Source organism: Gadus morhua, chromosome 2 (genome assembly GCF_902167405.1).
Source record: "Gadus morhua chromosome 2, gadMor3.0, whole genome shotgun sequence".
Classification (NCBI taxonomy): Eukaryota; Metazoa; Chordata; class Actinopteri; order Gadiformes; family Gadidae; genus Gadus; species Gadus morhua.
In genome coordinates, this window is record NC_044049.1 from 1261762 (window position 1) to 1271681 (window position 9920).

The following is a 9920-nucleotide window of genomic DNA, read 5'->3' on the forward strand; positions in this document are numbered from 1 at the left end:
TAAAGCCAGCTATAATTTGGAGTGCATTAAAATTCGACACCACCACACAATATCTAAAAGGTTAATGAAATAAACACGATTGCAAATAGAACCAATGAGATTCACCAACTAAAAATATCTTTAGAAGACGTAGTGAGAATGTAAGAGATCTGGGAATCTTGTTCCCCACAGCGCAGGTACCCTACATGCCAAGCTGGGGAACAATCTGGCATCTTTGCTAGAACTTGTTATAAGGGTCAGTTAAACATGGCCTTGCATGGGGCAGATATAAACTCACAAACAGCCGTGCAGTTACTATTGCAATCATGCCACAAATAAAGTCTGCTTGTAAATCTTCCCTGTAAACACTTAGACGATAAATTAAAGCAACACAACCAGGTGGGAATAATGTGGGCAAAGCAAACAAAATAAAACTGAAACACTTAACTCCGATCATTTATTTTACACAAACTTATTTACAATAGAAGGGACATTAAAAAGAAGACATACAAGCCGTTAAAACGTTTACAGTCGCACCTGAGTCAAACGATGAGGTACACCTCGAACAGGCTGGCCACCGAGTGCATGCGGTAGAAGATCCCAAAGGGCAGTCCGATGTTCACAATGGCTGCCCACATGGTGAAGCCGTAGAAATGGATCTCGACGGTCTGGTCGAACTGGGGCCGCGCCCCGAACGCAGGCATGATCCAGAGCTGTCAGGGGCACAGGACAGACAGTGTCAGATCCCACTCGATACAGGTTGGCCAAGTATGCTGCAACAAATGCAAGGGATTTGACTGTGGCTTTAGAAAAACGCATTCAGACGGAAACAAGGTAAACGCACTGCGTTTATACAGCGCTTTTCTAACCAGTGGCGTCTCAAAGCGCTTTAAAATATTGTACAAAATCATTCATGCACGTATTCACACACTGACGGCGTTGTCAGCCACCCAGGGCGACAGCCAGCTTGGCGGGAGCAGTCAGGGTGAGACGTCAGGCTCAGGGACACCTCGACACTCGGCTAGGAGTAGCCGTGGATCGAACTAGCAACCTTCCGGTTACCAGTCGACCCACTCTACCTCCTGAGCCACTTGCCGCCTCCCAGAGGAGCACATCGTACCGGACATACGACACAGACCCGCGTGTAGCCACTTACGATGATGTTGGCCAGCAGTACAAAGACACAGATCTCCTTCAGCAGGCGCCGCTTCCAGTTGATGCCGTGTCGGCAGGCTGCCAGGGAGAAGCTCCGTTTCCGGCGCTTCCTGACGGGGCTCAGGGCCGTCCCGTTGGCCCCCGTTCCCGGGGCGCGGCTCTCCTGGTAGGGCTCCCGGTGGAGCCCCGCGATGACGAAGAGGTTCTGCATGCCCAGCTGCACCACCGTCAGCACGGCCCAGGCCAGGTTCAGGCTGTTGACGTGGCCCTCGGCGCCCTCGGCCGCCAGCGCCACCACGCTGAAGTAGCTGATGACCAGCTGGCCCATGGAGGCCCCCACCAGCAGCCCCACGTCCAGCCCGCGGGTGGGGTTGTCCTCCCTCACGTGGGGCCTCTGGTCCAGGCAGAAGAGCAGGCAGCCCGCCGCCGTGCAGACGGACATCAGGCTCACGATGACGATGTTGGTGATGAAGTGGATCAGCAGCGCCGTGTTCTTCTGCTCCTCCTCTACCACCTGCATCTCGTACACGATGAAGGTGGCCAGGCCGGTCAGCACCAGCAGGATCCCCGCCACGGGCCCCACGCTCACGTCCTTCACCCGGAACTTGGGCCGCTGGTGGGCGTGCTCCTCGGCCAGCCGGCCCACGTTCTTCCACATGACGTAGGCCATGGCGGAGGCGAAGAGGCTGTACTCGATGTTGAAGGGGTACAGGTAGTAGTACGCCTCCTTGAAGACGCCGCACGAGGTGAAGCTGCACTTGCACTTGTGGTCGCCGAAGCTGGCTGCAGTGTGAGGAGGAGAGAGCGTTGGGTTCTGGTTGAGGGTCGTTCCACAGGGAGTTACAGCAGGGCTTCACTCTTCACAACAATAAACATTGACTGATACTAAATCTGGTATCTCTTTCAATTTGTTAACTGCAATCGTTAAACATCTAAATCTGATGCTTGCAGTGTCTTTGGACCCCACTCTGAAGCAAGAGCTGGAACTCGAGCCTCTACGGAGGCTGATGGGAGGAGCTACAGGGTGGAGCAACCTCTACAGAGGCTGATGGGAGGAGCTACAGGGTGGAGCTACCTCGGTGGAGGCTGGTAGAGGCTACCTCTGTAGAGGCTTGTGGGTGGAGCTACCTCTGTGGAGGCTGGTGGGTGGAGCTACCTCTGTAGAGGCTTGTGGGTGGAGCTACCTCGTGGAGGCTTGTGGGTGGAGCTACCTCGTGGAGGCTGGTGGGTGGAGCTACCTCGGTGGAGGCTGGTAGAGGCTACCTCTGTGAAGGCTGGTGGGTGGAGCTACCTCGTGGAGGCTGATGGGTGGAGCTACCTCTGTAGAGGCTGATGGGTGGAGCTACCTCTGTAGAGGCTGATGGGTGGAGCTACCTCTGTAGAGGCTGATGGGTGGAGCAACCTCGGTGGATGCTTGTGGGTGGAGCTACCTCGGTGGAGGCTGATGGAGGCTACCTCGTTGGATGCTGCGCACCGTCAGGTTCTCGGGGGCGTCCGTGTGGTGGTTGTACTCCTCCACCACCGCCGACATCCACAGAACCAGGTTGCAGGAGAGGGTCACCGTGAGGCCGCAGCTGGGGGGGGGGGGGGCCTCCATCAATACATCTGGGAGCCAAACATGGGGAACCTGCGCTCTGTGTGAACAGGCGTTGCTATGGAGTCATGGGTGGGGGGGGGGGGGGGGGTCCTACATGTATGGGTGCCGTGGTTACCGAGTGAGGTCCTTGTGCAGCTGCACACAGTCTTTGGCGTGGATCCACAAGAAGTACGTCTGGAGAGAGGAGCATTTAACCCAAAAACAGTTCCAAGGAGTTGTTGATGATGCACTGAAGTGACTGCTTGTCACAATTCAATTCACTTCACTTTATTCATCCCCGAGGGGGCAATTTAAGGGGGCGCAGGACAGTAGCTTAATAAGAGACAAAATCAAGAAACACAAGCAGCACACACACACTGCATAATCAACAAACAGACACACACACACACAAACAAGCAACACAAAACTAAAAAGTACCCACTTTAACAAAAAGTACCCACCTGGAAGAATATGAAGACAGCCTGTATGCAGGGGAAAGCCACCTTCACCGGAGAGTCGCAGTGCAGGCGGCCGGAGTAGTTGGCGATCATGAACATGTCCATGATGAGGCTGAGCAGACCGAAGAGCACCAGACCCACTGCGAAGACAACGTCTCAAACCCCATTCAAAGCAAAGCTGAAGGCCTCTCACTACAGTCTCTCGTTGGGAACCTGGGGCTGATGTCGGGATTGATGCCGAATGCCTGGATGACGTGTGTCAGTGTCTGATGCGTGTCTGTTTCTGATTGTACCGATTCCTGTTTGTATGCGTTGTCACCTAAATTAGCATTAATTCATTATTCTGTCCATTTTGGCGTGTCGCGGTGACTGGATGCCTGGACTCTCCTTATGGTTAACCGGCCAGCACCCCATCAACGATTAAAAAAGTTTTGGGGTGCGCTCACCTCTCAGCCACAGAGGCCCTGCGTGGCTGTCCTTGGACGAAACAGCTCTCCTGGTGAAGATCGTGTAGAACAGCATCCAGAGTATGGTCAGGCTGAGGAGGACGATGAGGAAGATCTGCCGGTGCACGGGGGTGACGGCGGCGCCGTTGACGGCGCTGCAGCTGATCAGAGCAGCGCCCAGGATGAGGATGTTGACGCACAGGATGACAGACAGCGTCCAGCCGCCCCCGTGCCCCGCTGCGGGGGCGGCTCCCACTGCCGCCGGGCCGGGAGTTGGAGCGGGCCCCGGGGGAATGGTATCGATCTGATCGACCGTCTCAGTGCTGGACGGATGGGATTCCGATACCCGTTCATCCCGGCGGGTCTTTCTGCAAAACAATAAACCAATGCGTTCACTTGTTCATCCGTCGACGGGAACGTTTTTGCATGTTCTAAGGGGAGAAGATGGGACTATATATAGGCCTAGTGTTGAGGCCAATGGGGCTATAATACATTCCAAGTCGTAGTCATTACCGAGAGAAAAGTCTGGTGCACGTCCGCATCATCTCTAGAGTCACATTCCTCACGTCCATTTGGGCTAAAGTCGTCATTTGGATAGAGTTGTTATTTCGGGTGGGTGGGTGAATAATGTTGTTCCGCACACGGCATCGACCCAGGCTGTCCGCAGGCCTGCAGGTGCGATCAGATGACCTCGTTAACTGATCGCACCTGCGCAGCCTGACGCGTTTTTGACGCATACCGTGTCAGTAAAGACATTGAACATGTTGCTCTGATAACAAAATCCGAGCTGCGGTTGGAAAAACAGTTTATGAACCAAATGCTACCTATCACATTAACATTAACATTTTGGGCATTTAGCAGACGCTTATATCCAAAGCGACTTACAAGAAGTGCATTTGTTATTTTGCCAAGCACTCAGAGGCGCCGCATCCCATTAGGCATACCAGGCAACTGCCTGGGGCCCCGCAATTGTTTGGGGGATTGTTTGGGGAATCGCTCGCCCCCCCCCCCCCCCCCCCCCCCCCCCCCCCCCGTCAACAATCGCTCGCTCCCCCCCCCCCCCCCTCTGCCTAGGGCCCCCACACTAGCTAGAATCGCCCCTGCAAGCACTATATAGCAATCACTAGGTTGACCCATTCCCCATAGAAAACAAAGATAGCTATGATAAGACGCTACACAATGCCAAGTAGCCTACTATTTTCAAGTGCACCTTTGTAACACATTTGTTTCCCCCCAATTAAAAAGTTAATCATTAACGTTTAACGACGCCTCAAATTACACTATTTCCCACTGCTCATCAGTTTTACTTTAGGCTGTGACGTGCCGTGCGTTCACATGACACAAGTCACAAGGTTTGAACACAAAGGTCACGTTAACGTTCAGTCAGACATCGCCAACATGCCCCCCAGACCGGACGTCTTCCTCCTCGTCCTCTGCCTCTTCGGCGCGACGCAGGCGCTGTACAAGCAGTGGATCCCCGACACCAACTACGAGAACCGCAGCAACTGGAACACGGGGGTGGTCCCGTGCGGCCGCGACCGGGTGGCGTTCCCCGCCCCGGGGAGTGTGTACGTGGAGACGGCCCACTCGGTCCAGGAGATGATCCTGCCCCCCGACGGCGAGCTGCTCCTCCACGCAGGGGCCGGCTTCTACGTCGGGGGGGCCGAGGAGCCGGGGTGTGGGTCGGGCGCGGAGGCCACCTTCAGGGACTCGGACGCCCTGCGGTGGTTCGACCCCGCCCTGTGGCGCGCCGCCCTGACCCCGGACGACCTGGAGACGGGGCGCCACGGCGTCTTCTCGGTCCACGAGGAGAGCGTCCCGTGCGAGCGGGACGACGTGGTCTTCAGGGCCGCCACCTCCTTCAGGGTGGACACCTCGTCCAGCGGCGGCGGCGGCGTCGTCACGGTGAGGAGCGTCTCCGTCCTGGGGCAGACGTTCAGCCGCCAGGCGGACCTCGCCCGCTACCTGGGCTCCGCCTCCGGCCGCGCCCAGTTCCACGGCGGCTCGGCGCTCGCCGTGGAGCCGTCGGGCTGCGCCGACCCCGCCGGCTGCGTGTGCGACAACTCGGCCAACCGGGGGCGTATCTGTGGGGGGGTGGCGTGCCCCCCGGCCCTGCCCTGCCAGCGGCCCCTCCGGCCGGCGGGACACTGCTGTGACGTGTGCGGCGCCCTGCTCTCCGTCCGCTTCGCCCCCGGGTTCAGCCTGCTGTCCTACCGCCGGCGGGTGTGGCGGCTGTTCCTCGACCGGCCCGAGTACGCCGCCGTGCAGCTCGCCATGTCCCGGGTCCCCGGGGCCCCGCCCCTGACGGGGCTGCTGCTGGGGGGCGCGGCCGCCGACGACCGCATCCAGGTGGTGGTCCTGGACGGGGGGGCCGGCCTGCTGGCCGAGGCGCTGGCCCGGGACCTCCTGGCCGACGTCGACGCCCACGGCGCCGAACTCGGGATCCTAGGGGCGGAGATCGGGGCGTCCTCCGGGAACGGCGGCGGCGCGGCGGGGGGCCTGGTGGGGGCCCTGGTCGGGGCCTTCTTTGGGGTCCTGCTTCTGGTTCTGGTCGGCGTGGGCGGGGTCGTCCTCAGGAGGAGGGGCTGGAGGCCCCCCAGCGTCGCCATGCCGACCATGCCTTCCATGCCCGCCATGCCGTGGTCCCGCCGTGCGACCGTCGACGAGGCCCTTGGGGGGCCCATGGACGCTGGCTTTGAGAACCCCATGTTCGACACGCCCGGCCTGATGCCCGCCGTACCGGGTATCTACGGGGCGGAGATGACCCCCATCTCCATGACGACGCCGGGGGTGTACTTCGTCAACCCGGCTTATGAAGATCACGAAACCGATTTAACTGTTTGAGGCCAGGCTTAATGAAACTGGTTTAACTGTTTGAGACCTGGCTTAATGAAACTGGTTTAACTGTTTGAGACCTGGCTTAATGAAACTGGTTTAACTGTTTGAGGCTCAGCTTAATGAAACTGGTTTAACTGTTTGAGACCTGGCTTAATGAAACTGGTTTAACTGTTTGAGACCTGGCTTAATGAAACTGGTTTAACTGTTTGAGGCTCAGCTTAATGAAACTGGTTTAACTGTTTGAGACCTGGCTTAATGAAACTGGTTTAACTGTTTGAGACCTGGCTTAATGAAACTGGTTTAACTGTTTGAGACCTGGCTTAATGAAACTGGTTTAACTGTTTGAGACCTGGCTTAATGAAACTGGTTTAACTGTTTTAATACCTGGCTTAATGAAACTGGCTTAACTGTTTGGGCCTTGGCTTAATGAAACTGGCTTAACTGTTTGGGCCTTGGCTTAATGAAACTGGTTTAACTGTTTGAGACCTGGCTTAATGAAACTGATTTAACTGTTGGAGACGTCACTAAATGAAACTGATTTAATAGTTTGAGACTTCGCTCAATCCAGGGGAAGATTTTTTCCCTGTTGGTTTCTGTCCAATACATGTGATTGAGACACAAAATCTGCAACGGTGAAAAAGTAAATAATCTCTGCAGCATTACATTGAAACATAATTAATCTATATTCTATATATTGATTACAATGTGTCTCATTATTAATATGTTCATTATATCTACATTGTTTTTTTTGCCTCTGAAATGTATCACATATAATACCTATAGGCCTACAAAGGGAGAAATTCAATGCAATACAAACATTTACAAACCTGTGTTGGCATTTACTCTGCGTCAGTCAAAGCGACAGTGGCTTGCAGAGTGACCGTAGCCAAGATCCTGTTCAAGTTAAGGCACACACTTGGAATTACTTTTCTAATTCTAATGGGGTCCAAATAGTCGCTTATTCAAAACGAGGGCCAGTAATACCATAACAAGATGGTAGTTTGTCTACAAACAAACAGGGACCTTATATGGGTGCTGTGGCGAACTGGGACATTTTGAGACCCTTTAAACACAATAATACGAATGATGAAAATCAAGTGACAACTGACATCCACTTAGATTACCCTGCATTTTAATGCAATAAAATGCAGCACGTAGGATTTTCCTCGAAACGTAAGCTGGAAAGCTGGAAAATGTTTCATTAAAAGATATTGCTGTGGAATAATGGTGTTGTGTGAACAATATCTGAGATGTTGCAATTATTAAGCCAGGTTATTGGTATGAATGACCAAATAGAGGCTGTGGAGGCTGGGTAAACAACGATGACCAAACAGAATGAGCTGATTATCCAGAAGCTCAGCTCAAAAGCTGCACGTACACATAATAATTGGTGAATGTTATGATGTAAACTGAATAGGCTCAAATGTTTCTATTTTGGATCAAACAATGGAGATTAGCTTGAAATGTATTGCACATATAGCAAACCGAGAAATCCAGTTTTCTGTCTGGAGGTCCAAGGAGAATTAAGTAATTAAAGAACTTTAAAATGGGATACACGCACGCAAAATAACCAGGATGTTTTCATCTTTGGGGTAATTGTGTTTCAGCTATTTAGATTGTTTTGGGAAAAATGCAATTTTACATGCATTTATTTGATCACTTAAGTATCAGTGTTATGGTGAGTTACGATGATGATGTTAACGATGATGATGATGAGGATGTTCTGCATATTTTGTACATCCACTCTTGCCTATCTCTGGGAATTCATGATCTTGTGACTTGTCTAGCAGGTCCATGCGGTTGATACACGGTTAAACTCTGACTAATCCCGTAACAGGCAGATACATAAACATGCATAACTGGAAACGAACCATTTCGTCCGCACAGACTCATCCATGTCGGAAATCTCCCGATCAAATAATAAGGGGCTAGTTCACGATGTGTCAGCATTCTTCGGAACAAGCCATAATGTTTTTAGTAAAACTCTTGAAAGTGAAAAAATATCACATCCTGTATACACTGTCAACAAACCACTTGAAACTTGTTTACTTGACAACCACCCTCAAGAGGACGTCAAATCTCACAGAATGTTCAGGCACTGGGTTCCAGCCACACCGAGTACAATGTGATCCTCACTAAGTATGATGCAGCATCCATCCTTACCCTCAAAGTACAAGTAACAATACTTGTTAATCCCAATGCTATTAATCCCATTAAAATTCTCTGTATTTAACCCATGACCCTATGACAGGAGCAAGGAGAGAGGAGAGAGGGGAGAGGGGTCAGGAGAAAGGAGAGGAGAGGAGAGAGGAGAGAGGAGGAGAGAGGAAAGAGGAGAGAGGAAAGAGGAGAGAGGGGAGAGGAGGAGAGAGGAAAGAGGAGAGAGGGGTCAGGAGAGAGGAGAGGGGAGAGGAGTCAGGATCGAGGAGCAAGGAGAGAGGAGAGAGGAGTCGGGAGCGAGGAGCAAGGAGAGAGGAGAGAGGAGAAGGAGAGATGAGGGAGGAGGGAGGAGAGGAAGAAAATTGTCATCACGCATCATACCCAAGAAAACAGGTAAGGTGTGGTAAATTAGTTAGAACCAAGAGAACAGGTAAGGTGGGGTAAATGCCCAATATGAGAAACACGTAGTTCTCTGAACACGTAGACACCTGCACATCAAGCCAAGTTGTTCGGAAAAATGGAAAGAATTGCTGACGCAGTTTTATGAAGTGATGATTCTTTCCTTTAACCAGTTTCCTTGTGGGGGCATGAGGCTCGCTGCTGCTTCTCGTCAGTCCTGATCGGCCCTCCTCCTCCGGGATATGACGCTGAAGTCACCAGGCGTCTTTACCCACAGACCCACGTCTTCACAGCTTCTAGCGCCTACCTGTGTGTCTCCAGGCCTGAGACCCACGTCGCCAAGAGCTCTCCTATTTCAGCCTCTTCTGTTGGGCGCAGCAGAACAATAGGCTTTGATGGCCGGGTTCCTGAATGTGCTCTTTGTGTTCCAGATCCCTCAGCTGGCCGCAGAAGTCAGGCTGGAATGTGGGGTAGTAGGGTTAGGTAATCCCTCGAATCATCCTGACTCTGATAAGACAAAGCTTTTTTACAACGTCACTCAAGGCACGTCTCTCTCTTCCGACAAATGTACTTATTGGGAGTCGCTTTGGATAAAAGCGTCTGATAAATGCCCTCAATGTGAATGTAAAATGTAAATGTGGTTTGCTTAGTTTTCCTCGAGTACTCGGAGGACAACTATAAGTGTCCATGAGTACTCGGAAAAGCGCTGTAAAATAAAATGTGTCGTTATAATGAAGCCAATAAGTAATGGAGAAGACTTGTTTATCGTCAGGAAGGAGTCAACATGTCTCTGGTTTTGCATTGTTGTCTACCCGATATGGTCAGGCCAATGGTTTTCATTATTTCTGTTTGGGGATATTGGTGTCGGTTACCGTCCGAATAACCTGGGGCTCATTTCCCGAACACGGT

General features: G+C 52.5%; 2 protein-coding genes across 2 annotated transcripts; one reads left to right on the forward strand and one right to left on the reverse strand.

The window, feature by feature from the left end:
- Positions 1-417: 417 nt before the first annotated feature.
- On the reverse strand, positions 418-4294 carry LOC115556600 (proton channel OTOP2). Its single transcript, XM_030373720.1, has 7 exons — positions 4128-4294; positions 3615-3982; positions 3172-3308; positions 2847-2905; positions 2590-2708; positions 1136-1917; positions 418-692 (listed from the first exon to the last, which is right to left on the reverse strand). Exons 1-7 carry the CDS (start codon positions 4202-4204, stop codon positions 522-524), a joined length of 1713 nt encoding a protein of 570 aa, XP_030229580.1. The 5' UTR covers positions 4205-4294; the 3' UTR covers positions 418-521.
- Positions 4295-4981: 687 nt separating this feature from the next.
- Positions 4982-8322, forward strand: amn (amnion associated transmembrane protein). The gene has a single exon (XM_030373786.1). The coding sequence runs from the start codon at positions 5013-5015 to the stop codon at positions 6456-6458; it is 1446 nt and encodes a 481-aa protein (XP_030229646.1). The 5' UTR covers positions 4982-5012; the 3' UTR covers positions 6459-8322.
- The last annotated feature ends 1598 nt before the right edge of the window (positions 8323-9920 follow it).

Coding starts and splice junctions, on each gene's coding strand:
- LOC115556600 (XM_030373720.1), bottom strand. CDS start 4,204: ATGACGACTTTAGCCCAAATGGACGTGAGGAATGTGACTCTAGAGATG. Junction 3,309..3,614: donor AGGGCCTCTGTGGCTGAGAG/GTGAGCGCACCC, acceptor TTGTCTTCGCAG/TGGGTCTGGTGCTCTTCGGT. Junction 1,918..2,589: donor GGTGCGCAGCATCCAACGAG/GTAGCCTCCATC, acceptor CTCACACTGCAG/CCAGCTTCGGCGACCACAAG.
- amn (XM_030373786.1), top strand. CDS start 5,013: ATGCCCCCCAGACCGGACGTCTTCCTCCTCGTCCTCTGCCTCTTCGGC.